We start from the raw sequence: 23304 nt of genomic DNA, 5'->3' as shown, positions 1-23304 counted from the left end.
TTCGGGAGCGTCTTAAAATTTAAATATGAGGTACGGCGAAGCTTGTGCCCATCTGACGTGTAACAGAGCATTGCCGTCACTGTAGTTTTACCGTGGACCGATGTCAGCACGCGAACTTGCTTCGCCCCCTTCTTTTCGACAGTTGTGGTGCCAGGCATGTCGAAGTAAAGAGGCGTCTGATCGGCATTCCCGATTTGCCCAAGCAGGTAGCCGTTGTTGTGCCGCAAGTTTAGGACGAACCTCTGAAAACTGTGAAGCTTTTCATCGTACTCCTCCGCAAAACTTTTCGCATATGCCCGTTCCCCTTCGGAGGGAAAAGCCTTTCCTCTTCATAAAGTTAGTTAGCCAGCACCTGCTCGCTTTAAACTGGCTAAGCATTAGACCTTTTTCTAAGGCTAATTGCATAGCCCGCACTTGGAGCAGTTCTGTCGTCACGGGCCGCCGTGCCGCTCAAGCACATACTCGTCGAGCAGCTCTTTAATTAACGGAAACCGACCTTGCTGTGGTCCACTGAAGCCTTTGCGTGAAGCTTTGCTGTCGACAATGTTCTGCTTTTGTTTCCGCCAGTCCCGCACGCACGTTTCGGGAACTCCGAACGACCGCGATGCAGCCCGATTTACGTTCGTTTCGGCACACGCGATGACTTTTCTTTTAAAAGCGGCACCGTGGTGCACTCGTCGAGTTTTTGGAGTCGGCCCTTCCATGCCGTCGATGCTAATGCACACCAAGATGACGAACTCCTCAGCACACGTGCGAAGTGCCGCACATGGGAAACACATAGGCAGAAATGGCCGACGCACGTAGGGGGCAGCCATTTCGGAATGCCGATGGCAATAGAACGACGGTATTCATTTTTTTTTTCGTACTCGATTCTAACGCGCATGCGATTTATGAACTCGCTTAACCGGAAAAAAGGTGCGCGTTAGATCCGAGTAATTACGGTAACTGGGATGTGTGCTGAATATGGCTGAATTGCAAGACGAATTACAGAAACCTCAAGAAAACTTTCTAGGTGCAGTCACCATAAACTTTTTTAGTGATTTACTTTAGCACAAGTCAAGCTGAAAGCATAGTTCTGAAAGTTCTATTCAACAGTCTTTGTAAGTAAGAGTTTTCTTTCACAGACAGAAGTAAGCATAACGAAGAGAGTGGGCTGTTTGCAGGCAATGCAGCATGTCTGTTGCTTTCACATGAAATTCCAATGAACAGCTCTCTTTTTTTGCTATGTTTTTATTTTAGCTACCAACACTGATCTTCTCGTGCTTCCACTTTTCCATTTGTTCTATAAGATGTCACAAGCTGAAAAAACTGAAATAACGTTCATCCATTTTAATCTTTTTTTTTTAAGTTTCTACGCAGAAAAGCAGTGAACTGAGACAAAACCACACGCCTGCACTTTCACAGCATTCACGACATCCTTCGATGGTTTCTAGAAAACCAGCGTCTTTGTTGTTGTACAAGTTTCAGCGTCGCTGATGAAACCAATCATCGTGCGAGTCTTTTACTTATACAGTTGACTCTCATTAATTAAAACTCGAAGGGACCTCTGAATTTTGTTTGAATTATCAAGAACTTTGAATTATCAGACGTTCTCAGATAGATGACTCTGGGTGAGGTGGCACCACACATTATGATTAGGCATTGATTTTATCACATTTAAAAATTTTCAAGTGCTTTTTAACCCTAACTGCACGCAATGAACAGAAAGTAGAGGTGCAAGGTCCACAAGTTTATTGGCCATTTACTGCCGATCAGACCTTTTTAAAGAAATCGTGAGTTGCCAACTGCTTCTTTGCTATAGGTATGTGCCTTCAGCGCAAACTCATCTATACCTGTTGAGAAGCATCACAGTTTACCGTGCGTGTGCTTTGTTTCAAACATTTGTTTACTAGAAAAGCCTTTTCTCTTAAGGCCTGAAGTGCTTATTTTTTATTTTTAGACTGTTTGGATTATGTAGGCACGCAAATTTTTGAAAAATAGCGGGAAAGCAGCAGATATTTTGTGGTACAGAATTGCAAAAAGTATGAAATAACCGAATGATGAAGTTTGAATTAAGAGGCTTTCAAATACATTGAAAGAATAGAGGGCCAACAAAAAATTTAATTTTGTTTGAATTAACTGAAAGTATGAATTATCAGTTTAAATTTTCGCAAGCCTACTGTATGATTATGCAACCATCAGCGGGAAGTTTGGACACGACTAAACCAACTCATGACAAACTTTTTCGGAAATAATGCAAACAGGAGGTATCGTACGAGCTGCTCGACGGAATGCTTACTTGAGTTTGTCAGAGAGCTTGTCGAAGTTTTCTCCGCGCCGCAGATGCTCTCCGACATCTGTAAAGCCAATCTCGGTGGCATACCTTGTGCAGAACTGGAAAGGAAAAGAAAAAAATATGCCTGCGAATATCTCTACAGTAGTCAGGTGGGTAAAATTTACAATTTGTACAGATCCTACTTTTCGAAAAATCGCGCAAACTTCAGTTATGTTTACGATTTATATCAGACGGCTTGTTCCAATTTTCGGTACTTATTTTGCAGGCAGGGGTCTCATCAGTTGCATTTTTACTAAGAAGATGCTCAAACGCGCAGAAGCCACTCAATAGTTTGGTTGAATGAAAAAGACATGGTTAAATGTGCGCGAGTCCAAGCTTTAAGCTGTAATTCCCGAGAGGCTCTTACACGCTGTATTTCGCCAGAGCCATTTGTGCCGAAATACAGCTCGACACTTTTTTTCTACATGTGGGCTGGTTCTTACATTCTTGTCGATGGTAACCCATCCCATTGTCGTGAAATTGCATATAATCCGGAACTCTTCATTGAGTGTGGTTGAACGAACGTGCTTTGAGCATATTTCATACATCTGAGTTTTCAACTGAGATCAATAAAAATAATATATGGGGTGTAAGAACTCGGAAGTATCAATTCTTTGAAAAGCACACCTTTTGTGAGGCCATCATCATTTGCTTATTGATATTGCCACGTTCCATTTCCCAAGTTTTTGTTATCGTCCCAAAACACCACACGATTCTCAGCGCGAACCGCGCCTGCAGTTTTCGAGAAGGTTCCGGACTGTAGTAGATCATTTCGATAAGATCACGCCCACTGTGGAACGGTACAGATTGTTCTGGAACCTACGCCACCGCCAGCGATAACGCTAGAACATTCGACGGCAAGAGTATAAATACCGACGCGCTTCGCCGCTTGTCAGTTGTTGATCGAAGGCCGACGCTCCGTTCGCCGCTATCAGTCCGAGACTGCTATCTGTGCAAGACTGCTGCTGTACTTGGACTTTCCGTTTACCGGGCACAGGTTCGCGCAAATAAACAGTTAAATCCCAACACGAAGTCTCCTGTCTTCGGCCACTCACGACCCCGTGACATCTGGTGGAGGTGCTGGGTACACGGCTTGACGGAGGCGTCCGGTACATGGAAGAAACAGCACCTCCATCAGATGTCACGGGGTCGTGACGTGGCCGCCTGAACAAAATCACAAGAAAGGACGTGTATCCTCTCCCATGAATAGACGACGCACTTGATCGGCTCCATAACGCCAAGTACTTTTCGTCAATGGACCTCAAGACTGGCTATTGGCAAATCGAAGTCGACGAAAGAGACCGAGAGAAGACGGCGTTTATAACACCGGACGGCCTCTTCGAGTTTAAGGTGATGCCCTTCGGCCTTTGCTCAGCGCCTGCAACTTTTCAACGCGTTATGGATACAGTACTGGCAGGATTGAAGTGGCAGACTTGCCTTGTGTACTTGGACGACGTCGTCGTGTTTTCCTCGAGTTTCGACGAGCATCTTCGGCGCCTTGAAGCTGTACTTCAAGCCATCAAGACGTCCGGACTCACACTGAAGCCAGAAAAGTGCAGATTTGCGTATGAGGAGCTCTTGTTTCTGGGGCACGTTATCAGCAAGTCTGGAGTTCGTCCCGATCCACGGAAAACAGCCGCCATTGCCGACTTCCCGCCGCCCACTGACAAGAAAGCCGTGCGCCAATTTCTGGGCCTGTGCGCCTATTATAGGCGGTTCGTGAAAAACTTCGCCCGCATCGCCGATCCTCTCACTAACCTTACCAAGGCCGACGTGGAGTTCAAGTGGGAAACGCCACAGGAACACGCTTTCCAGGAGCTTAAACATCGCCTCCAGACGCCTCCGTTACTTGCCCATTTCGACGAATTCGCCGAGACAGAAATACATACTGACGCAAGCAGCGTAGGTCTTGGCGCCGTTCTTGTGCAGAGGGCTGACGGACTTGAAAGGGTTATTAGTTACGCCAGCCGATCGCTATCCAAAGCAGAAGCAAATTATTCCACAACAGAAAAGGAGTGCCTCGCCACCATCTGGGCTACGTCGAAATTTCGCCCCTACCTCTACGGCAGGCCCTTCAAAGTTGTGAGCGACCACCACGCCTTGTGTTGGCTAGCCACCTTGAAGGACCCTTCAGGTCGCCTCGCACGATGGAGCCTGAGACTTCAAGAATATGACATTACTGTCATTTACAAGTCCGGCAAAAAACACTCCGACGCCGACTGTCTCTCTCGTGCGCCTGTCGACCAACCGCTACCCGACGACCCGGATGACGACTACTTCTTGGGAACGATAACTACCGACGACTTCGCTGAACGACAGCGGGCCGACCCGGAACTTAAGGCCCTAATAGAATACCTCGACGGCAGGACCGCCGAAGTCCCGAAGGTATTCAAGCGCGCACTTGCGTCGTTCTTTCTACGAAACGGTCTTCTACAAAAGAAAAACTTTTCACCGCTTCGAGCTAAGTACCTGCTTGTGGTGCCTTCAGCTCTGCGACCAGAACTCCTGCAGGCCCTGCACGACTATCCGACGGCAGGGCACCTCGGTGTTTCTCGCACGCTCGCGAGGATACAAGAAAGGTACTACTGGCCACGTCTTACCACCGACGTCACTCGTTATGTGAGGACATGCCGGGACTGTCAGCGACGCAAGACACCGCCGACAAGGCCAGCGGGACTTCTGCAGCTAATTGATCCACCTTGCCGACCTTTCCAGCAGATTGGTATGGACCTACTGGGGCCGTTCCCGACGTCGGCTTTCGGAAACAAGTGGATCGTGGTAGCTACCGACTGCCTCACCCGCTACGCCGAGACAAAAGCCCTGCCAAAAGGCAGTGCATCCGAGGTAGCTAAGTTCTTCATAGAAAATATCGTCCTACGTCACGGCGCCCCGGAGGTCCTTATCACCGACAGAGGAACGGCATTCACTGCCGACTTAACTCAAGCGATCTTGGCATACAGCCAAACAAACCACCGCCGGACGACAGCGTACCACCCACAGACCAACGGCCTCACCAAGCGGCTTAACAAGACGATCGCCGACATGCCGTCGCTGTCGAACACAAGACGTGGGACGCCATTCTTTCGTACGTGACCTTCGCATACAACACGGCGGTGCAGGAGACGACGCAGATATCTCCATACAAATTGGTCTACGGAAGGAGCCCGGCAAAGACGCTCGATGCCATGTTACCCAACGTCACCGACGAAGAAAACCTCGATGTGAGCGAGCACCTTCAATGCGCCGAAAAAGCCCGACAACTTGCGCGTCTCCGTATCAAGAATCAACAGACGACCGACAGCCACCGTTACAACCTTCGACGACACTTTGTGGAATACCAGCCCGGTGAACGTGTTTGGGTGTGGACGCCGATACGCCGACGTGGACTAAGTGAAAAGCTTCTGCGACGGTACTTCGGACCGTACAGGGTGGTTCGACATCTCGGCCCACTTAATTACAAGGTTGTTCCCGACGGCATCACGAACTCTCAACGACGCCGATCGCGACCTGAAGTCGTCCATGTCGCGCGCCTCAAGCTGTTTCATGCGCGTTAACAAACTGAAACAGTGTTTTTTGTATTATTGTTGTATCGTAATTTATTCATTGTACTTTCTTGCATTATTTTTGTACCTTCATCTTTAGTTAAAGCATCGGGACGATGCCTTTTTTTCAGAGGGGGGCAATGCCACGTTCCATTTCCCAAGTTTTTGTTATCGTCCCAAAACACCACACGATTCTCAGCACAAACCGCGCCTGCAGTTTTCGAGAAGGTTCCGGACTGTAGTAGATCATTTCGATAAGATCACGCCCACTGTGCGAACGGTACAGATTGTTCTGGAACCTACGCCACCGCCAGCGATAACGCTAGAACATTCGACGGCAAGAGTATAAATACCGACGCGCTTCGCCGCTTGTCAGTTGTTGATCGAAGGCCGACGCTCCGTTCGCCGCTATCAGTCCGAGACTGCTATCTGTGCAAGACTGCTGCTGTAATTGGACTTTCCGTTTACCGGGCACAGGTTCGCCCAAATAAACAGTTAAATCCCAACACGAAGTCTCCTGTCTTCGGCCACGTCACGACCCCGTGACAATATTAACAGTAATTATAAAAACAGGGTGAGCTATCACTGATATTTATCGCAGAAACATGAAGAGGTATTAACAAAAAACACCAGCTTACAAATGCCTTTTCTTCGTCCTTCTTGTTCAGGGCTGCTTGAGCGAAGTTCTTCAAGCATTCTTGGCTGGAAGCCGCAGCAGAAGGCAATTTGTGAGAACACATAATGGCCAATACCGGAAGCTTTCCAGCTCACCTTGGGTAGCCAAGTATCCTTTGTTGTTCACGATCAAGCTTTTGCATGACAGACCTGTATTGGAAAGTACATTATATATATATATATATATATATATATATATATATATATATATATATATATATATATATATATATATGCACGATGACCGCTTCAGTTTAGGCTGATAAGTGATGCTGTTTCCACATTTACTGGGTTACTCTCACTGGCACAAACTTTAAAGAACTCTAAAAAGAAAAAACTATATCAGGTTAGACACACAGAATATTCTGTTTAACTATATTTTCCTAGATTTCGCTCAACAAACTTGATAGTAAAATGAAAACCTATGTTGAAATGTCTATATTTCGAAAAACACTTGCAGCAAGGGATGACATGATGTAGAATTGAACGTTGCTGAGTGTTGACAAAAGTATAAAGAAATCTGAGGTATTGAACCTGACGATGTGAGAAGACGAATAGCAGCTCTCTTGGTAAAAGTGCTGACCTCTTTCACTCGTAAGGTCAACTTACAGTTTGATTTGAGCGGTTGCTAATGTGCTCTGATATGGATTATGAAAACATGAAGTTTGCTTTTTATCAGATCCCGAGAAAGCCGGAGAATAAAATGTCTTGGCGCACCAACTGCTGCATGTGCCGCCGTGGCCGACATTATGCTGACAGTGGATGCTACATTACCAGAACTTAGCCAAATCTATCTCTAGTCCTGAGGTCGAAATCAATAGTTCCTCAGAAGGTTCCCAGCTGGAGTAGATATTGCGCACCTTGTTTGCTTAGTAGATGTAGCGTATTTATGTGAATACGCACGTTTGGTACTCACCAAGCATCAGACAGCCCGTCCCTTGTATTCAGGAACACTGTCATCATGTCGCCAAACATTTGTCCCGTCCACCTGCATGGCACACAAACATCCTCATGACGTCCGTTTCTTGAGAGACGGAAAAAAAAAAAGCACAGCGAGGAGACTGCTGTGATGGGGCACGACCACTTTCCTCCGTTGGTGAACAAAAGCATGCACATACGCGCACTTGCAGACTTAAAACATTAGTCATGGTTGATTATTCTTGATAATTAGCAATGTTCAAGATACCTCGACGCACATTCTACATGCATTGCTTTCAATAAGGCTGTTGGTTAATACCATAAAAATAAGTGAGAGCCTGTGTAGCAATTTGATTAACAGTTTAAGTAACAGATGGGTGATTCCACGAGAGATCAACACGGGTCCAAAAGTTGATACTTTAGATTTCATTGAGTATTTTATATTTCGTGCACCTCTCACCAGATAGCCCGAAAGTCAACTTCGTTTTATGATTAACGGCATAACTTACGAGAAAAAAAATATCAAACTTCACCAACACGGAGGCACCAATTTCGTCACCTGTCATTTTCGAAAATTGCAGATGCTATAAAAAGACAAATAGTATTTTTGTTTCAAGGAAGATATTTTTTACCTGAAATGCATGTCTAATGAAGAATGAATTCATACGGCTTCAAGTTTGTAGACCTTAAGAAAATAGCTTTTAAAAATGTCTAATTTTGCGACAGTTTAAAATAAGTTACGTATTCTCCATTTTTTTTCTTCGAAAGTAATGCAAGCAGCGTTTTCAAACTTGACACGTTTTAAGGATATAGTGTGTTCATTAGGTACATAAATTATTGCTGCCATAGAGCAAATGTAAATTTTTATATATTGCCTTAAAGTTCTCATATTGGCAAAAGTGTACTCCACTGAAATTTGAATAATAAAAAAACCCCATCTTCGATTTTTCTTAAAATCTCGTAAATAGACAACCGAAGGCCATCATACAGTAATATAGAAAAACATGTTGCATTATTTTGTTTTTAGCGACAATATTCATGGTACAAATCAGAGCTTTTCGAGAATGCGCTGATAAGTTGAGAAATCTAGAAATCGTAACGGAAAAGCAGCAATGAGCTTCAAACGCGAGTAAACGTGACAGCAATTGGTGAAGAAAGGCTGTTTTAGCACTGTGACAAATACGTACCCATGAAGGCGCATTTATGCTCCTGATAACACAGCTCTACAGGAGGAAATCTTCGACACTGTAACTCAGTTGCAAAACATCTGTCTATATTTGCAGATAAACTCATACATGAAAATGTTCCAACGCAAGTGTTGGGTCTCGCTAGAAAAAGCATATTGTCACGTCGCTCCAGGGGATGTCGACAAGGTCTATTGATGTCCGAGCAACAGCTAGGGCTCTAACCAAGCGCGTCGGTTGGGCTTGTTTGCTAGAGCGGGGGTCCACGCGCACTTCTTTCTTCTTCGTGGTGTGAGCCTTCACCTTGGCATACGACCCACTACTAGAAGTAGGTGGCAATATTCCTCCTCAACAAAAAAAAGAAAGAGCATCGTCCCGATGCTGTAAAGTTATTGAAAAAAAACCAAAACAAAGTAGGTTAAACAATGAAAAAGGGCAGCAATAATCAAATGTTAGACGCGATAAGTTCACCAATGATGAGGCAATTGTCAGAGCACAAATAAAAAAAACACAGAAAAAGTGGTCTTTTAGGAACGCGCAAAATAGGGCTTCATGCGCACCACGTGAACTATGTCAGAGGTCGGTTGTTTTCGTTGTGCCCATCGTGACGACGTAGCGTCCGGAACCACTTCGTAGTTTACGTCGCTCACGCGGCGTATTACTTTATACGGATCGAAGTATCTGCTGAGCAACTTTTCGGAGAGGCCACGGCGTCGAACAGGGGTCCAAACCCAAACTTGGTCTCCCGGACTGTAAGATACGTCATTGTGACGCATATTGTAACGTCGTGCATCGACCTGTTGCTGCTGACCAATGTGTAGCCGGGCAAGCTGGCGAGTTTCCTCGGCACGCTCTGCAAATTCTTCTGCGTCAGTTGTTAATCGATCAGCGCCTTCATAAGGAAGCATCGCATCCAGCATCGTCTGAACTTCGCGGCCGTAGAGAAGGCGAAACGGTGTAAATCGGGTTGTTTCTTGAACGGCGGTGTTATAAGCGAACGTCACATAAGGCAAAATGCGATCCCATGTTTTGTGTTGGACGTCGATGTACATGGAGATCATGTTTGTGACTGTCTTATTCAGTCGCTCGGTTAAGCCGTTGCTCTGCGGATGGTAAGCAGTCGTCGTTCGATGCCTAGTGTTACTTAGCCGAAAAACTTCATCAATAAGCTGTGCAGTGAACGCTGTTCCTCTGTCGGTTATCACTGTAGATGGAGCACCGTGGCGCAGAACAATGTGGCACATGAAGAACTGTGCTACCTCAGAAGCCGTGGCTCGTGGTATCGCCTGTGTCTCAGCATAGCGGGTCAAATAGTCAGTTGCAACAATGACCCATTTGTTGCCGTCGGACGATAAAGGAAATGGGCCGAGAATGTCCATGCCGACTTGGTCAAATGGCTTGTGGGGTGGATCAATTGGCTGAAGTAACCCAGCCGGCTTGCTTGGTGGCGACTTTCGACGCTGGCATTCACGACAGCTTTTAACGTACTGCTTCACGCTTGCTGAAAGTCCGGGCCAGTAGTACGCCTCACTTACTCTGGCGAGCGTTCGCGAGTAACCTAGATGACCAGATGTGGGCTCATCATGGCACGCGGAGAGGACTTCGTCCCGCATGTCCTTCGGAACGACGAGGAGGTAAGCGCGGCTCGTAGAACGGGCATTTTTTTTGTACAGGACATTACCTCGGAGGCAGAAAGACGTCATGACACGAAATAGATGGCGAGGTATAACGGCGCTATGACCCTCCAGATAGTCGATGAGCGGTCGAATCTCTTCATCCTCTCGCTGGCGTCTGCTCAAGTCAGATGAGCTAAGGGCGCCCAGGAAACCGTCATCGTCGTCTTCTTCTTGATTGACTAAAGGTATGGGTGCACGCGACAGCGTATCAGCGTCTTCATGCTTCCGTCCAGACTTATATACGATGGTAACATCAAATTCCTGTAGACGCAAGCTCCATCGGGCCAGTCGTCCAGAGGGATCACGAATGTTTACCAACCAGCAGAGGGCATGGTGGTCCGTCACCACTTTAAATGGACGACCATAGAGGTACGGGCGAAACTTGGTGATCGCCCACACAACTGCGAGACACTCTTTCTCTGTGGTCGTGTAATTCACCTCGGTACGGGACAGTGAGCGGCTGGCATAGGCAATGACTCGTTCTTTGCCGTGCTGATGCTGGACGAGCACTGCGCCGAGGCCGATGTTACTGGCGTCAGTGTGCACCTCTGTGTCAGCATCATCGTCAAAATGCGCAAGAACAGGGGCTGACTGCATCCGCTGTCGTAGCTCGGCAAAAGCAGCCTGTTGTTCGGTAGCCCATACAAACGGTGTGTCGTCGCGTGTAAGGCGAGTCAAGGGTTCCGCTATCTTCGAAAACCCTCTAATAAATCGTCGATAGTAGGCGCACAAACCCAGAAAGCGCCGAACAGTCTTTTTGTCTGTAGGATGCGGAAACGCGGCTACAGCGGCAAGTTTGTCGGGGTCGGGTCGGACTCCTTTCGCATTGACTACATGGCCAAGGAATTTGAGCTCTTCATAACCAAAGTGACACTTCTGCGGTTTGAGTGTAAGATCTGCTGATTGAATAGCCTGTAGCACACTCTTGAGGCGATGAAGATGTTGCTGGAAGGTTTCAGAAAAAACGACAACATCATCAAGGTATACGAGACAAGTTTGCCACTTCAGACCAGTAAGCACCGTGTCCATCATTCGCTGGAAGGTTGCGGGCGCTGAGCACAAACCAAAAGGAAGGACTCGAAATTCATACAGGCCATCAGGGGTAACAAAGGCCGTTTTCTCGCGATCTCGCTCGTCAACCTCGATCTGCCAGTACCCGCTTTTTAAATCCAAAGAGGAAAAATAGTGGGCGCGGCGTAATCTGTCTAACGAGTCGTCGATGCGTGGCAGCGGGTACACGTCCTTTTTAGTCACGCTGTTCAGCTTCCGGTAATCGACGCAAAAATGTAGCGTTCCGTCTTTCTTCTTGACTAGGACGACCGGAGAGGACCACGCACTGTTGGAAGGCTCGATGATGCCGTCGTCAAGCATTTCTCGAACTTGCGTACGAATGGCTTCTCGTTCCTTCGCTGACACACGGTAAGGCTGTTGGTGTACTGGGCGGGCGTCGTCGTAAGTGATGATTCTGTGCCTAGTGATCGAAGTCTGGCGCACCTTAGAGGAAGCAGCGAAGCATGACTTGAATTCAAGCAAGAGTTTTCGCAGTGCTGTCTGGTTTTCTGGTGTGAGGTTAGAATTAATATCGATATTGCTTAAAGACGTATCGGCGGCCTCCACTGCGTCCGACGAGAAGCAGATGGGAACGGTACCTAATTCATCTGCAAACGCTAACGAAGTGCCACGGAAAAGGTGTCGGTGTTCGTTGCTGAAGTTTGTAACGAGCAGTTGAGATCGGCCATCACGTAGCTGTATAATACTCCTAGCCACACAAACACCTTGAGTCAGCAGGTGTTCAAAATTACTTTCTGCAATCGCTTCACCATTTTGCAATCCACAGCATGTGACGTCGACAATAACACTGGCTCTTGGAGGAAGCGTTATACTTTCAGCAGAAACACGAAGAATGTCGGCACGTTGTTGGTCGTCCTGCTTGTCGATTGCTCGGTCGGCTGAGAAGGTGATGCGATTCTCTTGAAGGTCAATGACAGCTCCATACTCCTGCAGGAAGTCAACACCAAGAATAACGTCGCGAGAACATTCACGGAGCACAAGGAAACTTGCTACAAAAGTATAGCCGCAGACCCGAACTCTACTCGTGCAGGTTCCAAGCGGAGAGACGGTGTGGCCACCAGCCGTTCGAATCACAGAGCCATGCCAGGGCGTGATTACCTTCTTTAGTAGTCTGGTCATTTTCCCGCTTAGTATAGAATAGTCAGCCCCGGTATCAACTAAAGCACCTACTGCATAGCCGTCTATCAGCACCGGTATATCCAGAGAAAGCCGCACATATCGCTCAGTCGAATCCACACCCTTTACTGTTAGCGTTGATCGGAGGTCTTCAGCACGTCGACTGCCAGCGACCTCGCCTCCAAGGGTCGCTTGCGTTAGTTTTCCCGGCGGGGACTGGGGGACCGTGCGCCAGCATGGCGCTGTGGCGAAGATGAAAAGCGCCTCGGCGACGGTGAGCGCGGCTGCCGTCCAGAAGGCGGTGGCATGCGCTGTTGAGCCAGGTAATCCTCAATGTCCCGGGGTCGCTGGCCATACCGAGGAGGCGCTGAATATACTGAAAAGCCGCGCAGCCCGAGGCGCCGGTATGGACACTGGTGGTACAAATGGTCCGCTTCACCGCAGTGGAAGCACAAAGGCCGGCGATCAGGAGTGCGCCAAACATCAGATTTCCGAGGCAAAGCACGTCTGTCGTCAAGGTAGTGCGCTGGTTGTTCCGCAAGATGCACAGGGTTGGCGTAAACGAGGGGTGGGGGCGCGCGTGTGTTCTCGTAGTACCGTAGAGGCTGCGCCGACTGAAGTGAAACTGTAGGAGGTGCCTGAACAAACAGCGGGGAAGAGGAAGCTGGGCGCTTCAAGGCTTCCGCATAAGTCGCACGGTGGTAGTCAGCCGGGGCCGGTGTGGCGTTATCCAGACTCACAGGGTCACGCAGGGCATGATGCAGCTTGTCCTTGACGATACTTGCAATAGAACTCACCGTAGGTAGTGGTGGTGTGGCAGCCTTTTGCAGCTCCTCGCGTACTATAGAGCGGATAAGGTCGCGCAGACACTCGGTGTTGTTCCCAAAAGTCGTGAGAACTTGAGCAGTGGACGTGCTCACTTGCCGGTCATACAAGGTGGATCGATGCTGAAGCATCTTTTCCATCGTGACGGCTTCAGACAAAAACTCGGCGACCGTGCTCGGAGGGCTCCGTACAAGGCCAGCGAAAAGCTGCTCCTTAACTCCCCGCATCAGGTGACGCAACTTCTTCTCTTCTGTCATACCTGGATCAGCCCGTCGGAACAGGCGCGTCATATCTTCCACATAGGTCATGACAGTTTCGTTGGGCATCTGGATGCGGGCCTGGATCGCTCGCTCCGCTCGTTCGTGGCGATAAGCACTTCTGTAAGTGTCCAACAGCCGGCGGCGGAATTCGGGCCACGATGTCATCTGTTCCTCGTGATTCATGTACCAGGTACGTGCTCCATCCTCCAAATAGAAGTACACACGCCGTAGTTTGGCCGCATCGTTCCAGTCGTTCAAAGCAGCCACGCGTTCGAAGTCGACCAACCAGTCCTCGACGTCTTCGAGCTCGGTGCCATGAAACGGTGTCGGAACCTGTGGACTTTCGAGGGTGTACCGAGTCACCGAGGGGTTTCCCGTTCCTGTTAAAGTGGTTTGAACGGACGTGCTCATCATACTGGTGGGAACTGTAGGGTCAGCTTCGGGTGGCAATCCCCTGATCCTGCGGCTTGTCCGATGAACGGGAGTGTGGACTCGCACTGGGCTTGTGGTGCTGCTTCCAGGAGGGGTCTGAAACATCCGTGAGGGGCTACCCAGCACCTCCACCAATTGTCACGTCGCTCCAGGGGATGTCGACAAGGTCTATTGATGTCCGAGCAACAGCTAGGGCTCTAACCAAGCGCGTCGGTTGGGCTTGTTTGCTAGAGCGGGGGTCCACGCGCACTTCTTTCTTCTTCGTGGTGTGAGCCTTCACCTTGGCATACGACCCACTACTAGAAGTAGGTGGCAATATGCGCTTGAAGTACTCTCACTGGTATTTTGGTGGTGACTGCGTGAAACAAGAGATGCGCTCAAAATGGCTGCATCTTTTGCAGATCACATTTAGCAGTATGTGACGCTAACAAAACACGACCACGATCAGTGCCCTCAGATGTGCTTAGCCAAACATGCCAAGAACGTATGCCTGGAACACGTGGCAACGATTTCCACTGGCTCTTCTTAAACTGACGGAATGTTTCTAGCTCGTCTGCATTTGCTCACAGCAGCTTGACATTCTTGAGCTTCGCGCTCATTTGCACCACCATTTGGGATGCTGACATAATCACAGCTGAGCTTGCCGCTCTGAGGTTGTAGAGCGTAGCCTGATGCTTTAGTAGGCCACCAACGCCGTCACAAGAGTTCTTGCCATGTCCTGTGGCCGAAAAAATCCACTTTGTTGATATATGATTTTTCTGACATAACTTGAACAACTGGTACTTGTTTTTGAAGTGACTGCATGCACCATCAGAAACATAAGTAACATGCGTGTTAGGCTTAAGTTGTTCCTTCATATAGTTGTGGATTATTTGTAGAGCAAAACAGGCATGTGCAGCATCATGGCATGTGTCATCACTGATGGCGGCAAAACTTTGAATTGATTGCTTCCTTGTGACGACACACGTGAATATAGAAACCTGTCTTTTGTGCCAGTGATATGACTGTACCTCATTCGGTAAAATGGCTGTCCAATTTTCGGCGAAATCAAAGTGAAAAATGCAAGATTCTTTTTCTTGGTTCTCTTTCGCCTGGCGTATTGCTGATTCTTGATTGTATCTTATGTAATCATGGGTAATCCATTTCACGAACCATAGACTTAGCTCTCGCAGAAAAGCACTTGCCTGGGCTGTTTTTTTTTACTAGATCGCCATTTTCCCATACTGCATAGGCTACCTCAATATCTTCAGGGATTCCTAAACATGTGGCTGTCAGAGCGTCCTCCTTAGCACAATAGTCACAATGGCCTAAAAAAACAATCACTTGTAGGGGAGCTGCAAAGACAGTTCTTACAAGAAGTCCGCCGTGTAGGCACCATCGGTGACATCTTGTAGGGCAGAAACACACTCCGTGGCATTAGCACAGTATATACAAAGGCACACTTCTTGGTGTGGTGCAAGAAGAACCCACTTCGGCCTCAGTGAATAAAACTTTGAAAGCCCAATAGACGTGTTCGGATTAGCTTCTCTAAAGAGACGGTAAGCCTCTCGCACCGAACGGGTCATAAACCTTTTCGAAACAAGCTCCTTTTTTCCGTCAATGATAACAGATACTACATCTTTTTTGTTGGCACTCTGCCGAGAGCAGCTATACTCATCTTTGGAGTAGTAAGCCATAGCTGCCTGGACGTCCATTGGGTTCAGCCGTGTCCTTTTTACCACATTTGGTGCTAACCATATCCCGTGTTTTGCGCGCCAGCGTCGAGATCTGTATATCATGTAAGCTGACAAGTTTGGTATAAGCGCTTGGAGTTTTCGGCGCTCTATATCGCTCGGCAACAGTGTCAACAAACGCATGCGCTCTTGATACGAAGAACACGCTTCATAGGCTTGCTTGAAGTTCTTGAACCACTGGGCACACACACTGCATTTTAGATCTGATGGTTGAAAATGGCGGTTACACACGTTACGGTGGCATTTCACGGTTACTGTAGAATTGCTGCTAAGTTGTCTTGGCTCTGCATGAACTTTGCTATTTTGCGCATGCAGCTTCTCCAGTCGCATATGTGACAATGCTTCAGGCGTGTTTACGCACCGCTCTTGACTTCTGCCTTTTTTTTTCTTCCGGCAAAAACTCATCAGCTGTTTCAGCTGAGAAGCCATTAGACGAAGACAGCATATCTCTGAGGCGTCTGAAGCAATTCTGGCAGACGTGGTCGTTGTTATGTGCATGGCGGGCAGCTTTCGGCAAAAGCTTCTGGAGGGCAAACATGCCGATGTCTTCGACCTTGCGGAAGTTTCTTTGATAAGGTATTTTCTTTTTATGCAACATGAGGTAATCTGAACAAAAAACTCTATCCCGGCTGAAGATGTCAGCCATCGCCACGCTCCTTGAGGCTCAAACTACTGGCAATACAACTATGCGTGAAACCAGCAGCTTGAAAGTGATCTATCTGTCGTCTGTTCCTATGTCTCTCACCTTTAATGAGAGCAGACGTAAAACAGTGTGCGCAAGTATCCGCAGTGGGAATGCAAAACTGAAGTATAGTACGTTAAAACGAATTTCACAATGTTTTTGTCGATAAAATTACGGGAGGCGTAATATTTGTCCCTACTTTGAACCTAAAGCATTGCCTCCGAGATGCGGCGCACAGCAATTCATCTGTAGAGCAGACGACGGATGACAACTTGCCCTAAAGCGTGTTCTTCAGTCTAATGCGGCAGTCTTCGTGCCCCAAATGATAAAAATTTGTTATGAATCGTTCATGAACTCATTCAACATTCAATTCTCTTACCCAACGTGTTGTAAACACATGGCCGTCGCAGCAGCTCCATCTGTGTGTCAGTAATGGAGAGGCACCACATATTAGAAGTCTCAGTGCTCTACGTGTAAGAGTGAATTCAGATACTGTAGAATATCGTGTTCAAAATAGTTACTCCTATCTGCTAAAACAGCCTTTCTTCACCAAATGCGGTCATGTTTACTCGCGTTTGAAGCTCATTGCCACTTTTCCGTTCCGATTTCTAGATTTCTCAACTTATCAGCGCATTCTCGAAAAGCTCTGATTTGTACCACGAATATTGTCGCTAAAAACAAAATAATGCAACATGTTTTTCCATATTACTGTATGATGGCCTTCGGTTGTCTATTTACGAGATTTTAAGAAAAATCGAAGATGGGGTATTTTTATTATTCAAATTTCAGTGGAGTACACTTTTGCCAATATGAGAACTTTAAGGCAATATTAAAAATTTACATTTGCCCTACGGCAGCAATAATTTATGTACCTAATGAACACACTATATCCTTAAAACGTGTCAAGTTTGAAAACGCTGCTTACATTACTTTCGGAGAAAAAAAAAAGGGGAATACGTAACTTATTTTAAACTGTCGCAAAATGACACATTTTTAAAAGCTATTTACTTAAGGTCTACAAACTTGAAGCCGTATGAATTCATTCTTCATTAGACATGCATTTCAGGTAAAAAATATCTTCCTTGAAACAAAAATACTATTTGTCTTTTTATAGCATCTGCAATTTTCGAAAATGACAGGTGACGAAATTGGTGCCTCCGTGTTGGTGAAGTTTGATCTTTTTTTCTCGTAAGTAATGCCGTTAATCATAAAACGAAGTTGACTTTCGGGCTACCTGATGAGAGGTGCACGAAATATAAAATACTCAATTAAATCTAAAATATCAACTTTTGGACCCGTGTCGATCTCTCGTGGAGTCACCCAGGTGCAATAGTACTATAAGGCTAAAATTGGCAGTGTGTGCTGGTGCAGACACACAATGAGACATTGCAGTCCTCAAAAACACAAGTTATACACAACATGCCCAGTCTGCTTTATCACTTACTCAATGGGCTGGAGTCGCCGCCTTGTCTGTGTCATGTCGCACCTTTCGTTGATGTCAATCGCAATCCTGGACAACTGTTTTTGAATCTGGCACAGAGAAAATTTGGTCACCGTTAAAACAAGTTGCCTTTAAAGGAAAAACAAAAACAAAATGTGCTCAGGGGAGCTCACGTCCTCGGGTCGCTTCGCCTTGGCCATTACGGCAAGCATGGCTTTGATGACATTAGTTCTTTCGTGATGGTTGAAGAGAACAATATCTGGATTAGAGAGAAAGAGAAGTTAAACAGGCGAACACAATCACGCAGTTGCTAGGCGGATGGGAGGTGTCACTGGCCCTATTACCATTAAACTACTGAAACTAACAGCAGCTCAACCCCCATACCCTCTTTTATTTCTTTTTCTTTCATATATGCACAACATAATTGTAACAGCTATCGGATATAGCAATTGAATTTTCATAGTACTTAAATGTTATTCCCGCTCCTCAAAAGCAAGGCACCCAAAGTGACGTAAATGCAACAACACTTTCACAGAGCTGAAAGCGGGCTGATCGTTTTGTATTATGAGGTCTCAATGAATGGTGACAGTTTCAGGAATAACATTCACATCTCTGCGGCCTAGGTACTGTGTGCAATGTTTTTGGCATTCTTTTACGTACACACGTTGCAAATATTTACAACTCGCATCATGGCACATGCAGTGTTATGCTAGAGACTAGTAATTGCAACAAACATGGAAACCACAATTACATTGAGATAATTGTTGAAAATTGACAAATTAATAGTTGTAGGCCCATTTTACCAAACGAACATGAGCATTTCTAGTACGATTAACAGTTCAGCCAAAATCTCAACAGCAGTATTTAATCACACTGTAATGATGATGATGAGTCATCCTTTGCTGCAACGCACGGAAAATAATTCAGACTTGCCAAATATCTTTCAGTAGAAAACTTAAAAAAAATGTCCATAATATGTAAAAAAAATTACCCCTCTTTAACAATATTAGAATCACAGAAACAATTCAAGCATTAGTTTTAAAACAAAGCATGCAAAATTGTCCTTTCTTAGCATTATTATAATCACGGAAACATTTCAAGTATTAGTTTTAAAACAAACCATGCACATGATATTAGATCGTTGACTTGGTGACCCGCTGGGTGGTCAAGTGGCTAAGGCACTCGGCTGCTGACCCGCACATCGCGGGATCTAATTCTGGCCACAACAGCTGCATTTTCTATGGAGGCGAAAATGATTGCGGCCCATGTGCTTAGATTTAAGCGCACGTTAAAGAACCCCAGGTGATCGAAATTTCCAAAGCCCTACACTACGCCGTCTCATTGTCATATGCTGGTTTTTGGATGTTAAACCCCAACAATTATTATTATTATTATTGCTTGGTACAGTGTTTTTAAGGGTGATGTGAGACGAGAATTTTTTCAGTCAAAAATGACAGAAGTGAAGGACATCTCACAGTACTAGTGCAATGCAAGAAATCCTGGAACATTATACGGTGCACAGGTGCTGTGGCTGTCGCAGTTACACGTCTGCCTGCCTTTGGTTTCTAGCATTGAGATAGTGATATGCCGACACAGTATGTTTTATATTAGTGAGCAATGATTGCAACGCTGACTTTAGTCTCAGCAACAGATGGAAGCATTACAAATATTGTGCCCTTACCTGTCCACAACTGAGGCACATAATGAATTGCATCATTCAGGTCCACAGCTTCTAAGATATCGCACACAACACTTGGCTCGGGTGTGTAGATCTGCAAGAAAATGCTTTTATTAGTGCCGCTTAAGTTCGAAATGTAGGGATGTGCAAATAGTAAGCACGAAATTTTGAAGCGAATTCGAAGCGAATAGTAATTTGGTGCAATAATTTTGAATCGAGTAGTATATATGCCACATATTAATACGAAAATGTAGCACTTTTGTCATGATCCGACTAACTTGCACGCTAATTTTAGGAATTCAGATTGGGAACGTGTCAATCACACTTTTCTGTTAAACATGAAGAGGAAGCAACTTCGAATAGTACAGCAGAAGAGTGCAGGTTGGAACTGGTTAAGCACGTTACGGTGTAAAAGTTATTATGATTAGTGCTTATAAGTCCGTGCAGCACACATTTAAACTTAAGAAATAATCAATTGAGCAGAAAGGTGATAAATGTAGATTTATTTTTGACTTGCAACTTCGTTGGCAGTGCGGTTTTCCCCTGGACAAGTGGTTTCACGTCACAGCACGCCCGCACAACAGTGAAACAATCCTTACAGGATTATGTGCACTCAAATATACATACACATAAATATACATTCGTTCATATTGAATACTCTAAATTCCTGTTGAAGTGAGTTCGAATACACTAATATTCGATCGAATATTCTAGGCGTCCGAATATTCGCTTATCCCTAGCAAAAATTTCAATAAACGGCTTCCGACTTACATTGGGGACGTACTTGTTGTACATGTCGAAGAAGACATCAATGTTCTCCGTGGAACAAAGCAGCTTGAAAAAGTTCTGGCTGAAATGGAAATGGCCGCATGCATTCACATGTGCTTCTTGTGAAGTCCGCAAAAGTATGTAACTCTTTTGTCACATTTGCTTACTAGTATATTGATTCCTTGAAAGAATCTCCAATCATGTTGTAGTTTGTGCCATAGTTCAACAGCTCGTGAACTTTGTAAGCCAGGTCTTTGTCAAGCAGATGGTTGTGACACTGAAACATAAGATAATGCTCATCAAATAAGCATCTTCAAACTGCATGAATCAACTAAGTGCGTGTAAAGGTCAAGATCACAGCACTCACCACGTCCATTGCGCTCACAAAGAAGAACACTGAAATCGTAAATGAGGGAGAAAAACAGGATTAATGTTCAGGCTAACACCAATTTAAGCATGCTGTATGAAACATAACGCTTAGTTTTTACACGCTGGCAACTGTGAACTCAATGAAAGCCTAAGGACAATGAAGCCAGGACAGGTATAAAGAACAATAATTGATGTCTTTTATATGTATTGCAGTTATTATGTCATAAATACAAAAAAATTAAATGGACAACTTGCCGCCAGCGACCAAACTTGCAACCTTCGGATGAAGCGTCCGACGTTCAACTGATTTGACTAACAGTGGCGATTGAGTCCTCTCATCCACTTTATCGGGTACATATTCCAGTGCATGTTAGCATGAGAGTGTTAAGTCAGCGCCACTCATAGCCATGGCGACAAAGGTGAAACACCTTATTTTTCTGACAGCTGGCCTCACATGGCACTTTAACTTCTTCACAATTATACCATAACTGCCACAACAAGGTTAATAAAGAGACGACAAATGACATTCCCAATACCTTCCTTCACTTCATTGTCGGTTGGTTTTTTTATTAAGATTGATGTGTTTAACAAAAATGAGTCCTTAATTAAATTCTTATTATTTTGTTCAGCCGTGAACAAAACAATAGGAACACACAGCACATATCACATTTCGGTGCACATACGTTTGCAGTCAAACTTCCATATAGAGGACATGGACCGATGAGTGACAGGTTATAGGGAGGTAAATCTAAGCTTTTTCTTGCCAACATCCATATGCCATGAATACTGTACGCCATTAGACAAGAGAGTGTTTTACCAACCGTCTTTGGGATCTCTCATCTCGAAGGACTTGTTCTCAATCTCCTTCATGATGCTGTGTAGGATGGTGCTCGGGGCACCTCCTGAATGGAGAGAGATAGAAAGAAAACAAACACATGGAGCAATTTTTCTGTAGCACATGTATGTAGCTAACAAGCTCAACAGAGAAATGACTCACGAGTTTTGCAGTAAATTACAAGCAGGTAGTAGTAGCTGGCAAGGCACGGCTCTGAAAAAAGTTGAATGACGTTAACGACAAAGCTAGAACTCTGTGAAGAGTGTGCTGTGCGCCTTTGCAGCTACACACTTGCGTCAGCACGCAGGAAAACAAAGCACGCAAAGTGGTTTATCAGGTAGATCAGTAAATTTCATTTGAAGAGACAATCATAACAGGATGCTAAAGAAAATTTTTCAAGCTTTATTAGAGAACTATCATTCTACAATATACCAAAAATGACACATTTATTGTGGGAAGAGGGCCAATAAGACACTGAACATGTTAAATGAAAGACGCGTGGCCAGTCTTTTTTGGAGCTGCCGCACTAGCTTACTGTGACAATGTGAATTTGGGTGGCGGCTACTTGGGCCTAGAATAACTTGTCATTGATAATAAGAGATTATGCTCTATAGTAAATAGGTTAAAAACTGCACTTGAAAATTTCAAAGAACTTTTACTCAGCTACAATGACTCTACAAAAATAATTCAAAATTTGCAATATAATAATGAACCAGTACTGGAATTTCTACATGATAACTATAGAAAATAAAACATTCACACTTATTTTTCCTTTGTAAGTGATTCAATCATCACTGGGAAATCAGCAATAACAGAATTCTGAATTATTACATAGTGAGTGTAAGTGGTTTTAGTGTTTCTCTTCTGTGCGTGCTCACAAAGCCTCTTTTTATGAAGTATTTTTCAATGGAAGCTAATGAAATGCTACACACCGATGCCAAGGTGCTTCATTTCGGAAAATATCTGCAAGGCGTACTTCCTCGCAGACGGGGACGCCCCGAACCGCGACACAATCTCGAGGGCCGTGTTCATGGTGGTGATGTTAGGCTTGAGTTGGTTCCTTTCGATACCTTGCATGATTTCCTGCATACAAAGCACGGGACAACCGAAAATAAGGTGACGAAATGACTGTGGCACATGATCATTTGGAACGATCAAGCTTGTACACCTAGCAGTTGGGCAATGCATCTAATGAAAAGTGCATTTTGATCATTGTTCGGTAAAAATTAAGCTGAATATGAGTGAAAAGCAAATGGGCATCTCTGCTTATATCTTTCAGGGTAATGGCTGACAATTTTCAGACAGTTTTAAATATTTGCGCCAATTCCATTGAATGCTGTAAAGATGTTTCTAATTCTTAAAAATTTCTTTAACGAGGTCTTGTTGCTACATTGTAGGTACTTTCACAATTCCAGAGAAAATACAATGTGGGAGCCGATATAACTGAGTGGAAAGATTCCCAAAAGCAGGTGACTGACAATACTGTTTTGGAAATCTCTGACTGAAAGCAAACAGTGGCAGGCAACGGAATCCTTACCTTCGCCAGCTCCCACCGACTGTCGTAGCTCTCTCTGAGGAATGGGACTACACTTAGCAGGCTGTTGTACACTTCAAGTGGAGCTGTAACGAGAAGAAAAACATTAAAGAAAAACGTTTAAAATTTCATCTTTACGTTGCTGCCTCTATCTTTCCCGATATTAAAGCCTGACGTAGCCTGAAACCTGTCCAGTTTTTAGGGCTTTAAGGCACTTGCTCATAATTTAGAAAAATTGAGTGTTCCTCTCG

General features: G+C 45.3%; 1 protein-coding gene across 1 annotated transcript in view; it reads right to left on the bottom strand.

Moving 5' to 3' along the window:
• LOC119174369 (small ribosomal subunit protein mS39) overlaps window positions 1-23304 on the bottom strand; it is a 29749-nt gene that overhangs the window by 1497 nt on the left and 4948 nt on the right. Inside the window, exons 12-25 of the mRNA XM_037425242.2 lie at window positions 23057-23139; window positions 22452-22602; window positions 21682-21732; window positions 21506-21586; window positions 20683-20711; window positions 20483-20592; window positions 20319-20397; window positions 19551-19641; window positions 18043-18128; window positions 17873-17958; window positions 7448-7519; window positions 6628-6681; window positions 6495-6558; window positions 2279-2373 (exon numbers count right to left, since the gene is read on the bottom strand). Of these exons, the coding sequence (XP_037281139.2) occupies window positions 2279-2373; window positions 6495-6558; window positions 6628-6681; window positions 7448-7519; window positions 17873-17958; window positions 18043-18128; window positions 19551-19641; window positions 20319-20397; window positions 20483-20592; window positions 20683-20711; window positions 21506-21586; window positions 21682-21732; window positions 22452-22602; window positions 23057-23139 (1132 nt within the window). The remainder of the gene's footprint in view (window positions 1-2278; window positions 2374-6494; window positions 6559-6627; window positions 6682-7447; window positions 7520-17872; window positions 17959-18042; window positions 18129-19550; window positions 19642-20318; window positions 20398-20482; window positions 20593-20682; window positions 20712-21505; window positions 21587-21681; window positions 21733-22451; window positions 22603-23056; window positions 23140-23304) is intronic.

The sequence above is a fragment of the Rhipicephalus microplus genome, chromosome 5, assembly GCF_043290135.1.
Source record: "Rhipicephalus microplus isolate Deutch F79 chromosome 5, USDA_Rmic, whole genome shotgun sequence".
NCBI classification, from domain to species: domain Eukaryota; kingdom Metazoa; phylum Arthropoda; class Arachnida; order Ixodida; family Ixodidae; genus Rhipicephalus; species Rhipicephalus microplus.
The sequence above is the reverse complement of the archived record's forward strand: the minus strand, read 5'-3'. Positions and strand labels throughout refer to the sequence as shown.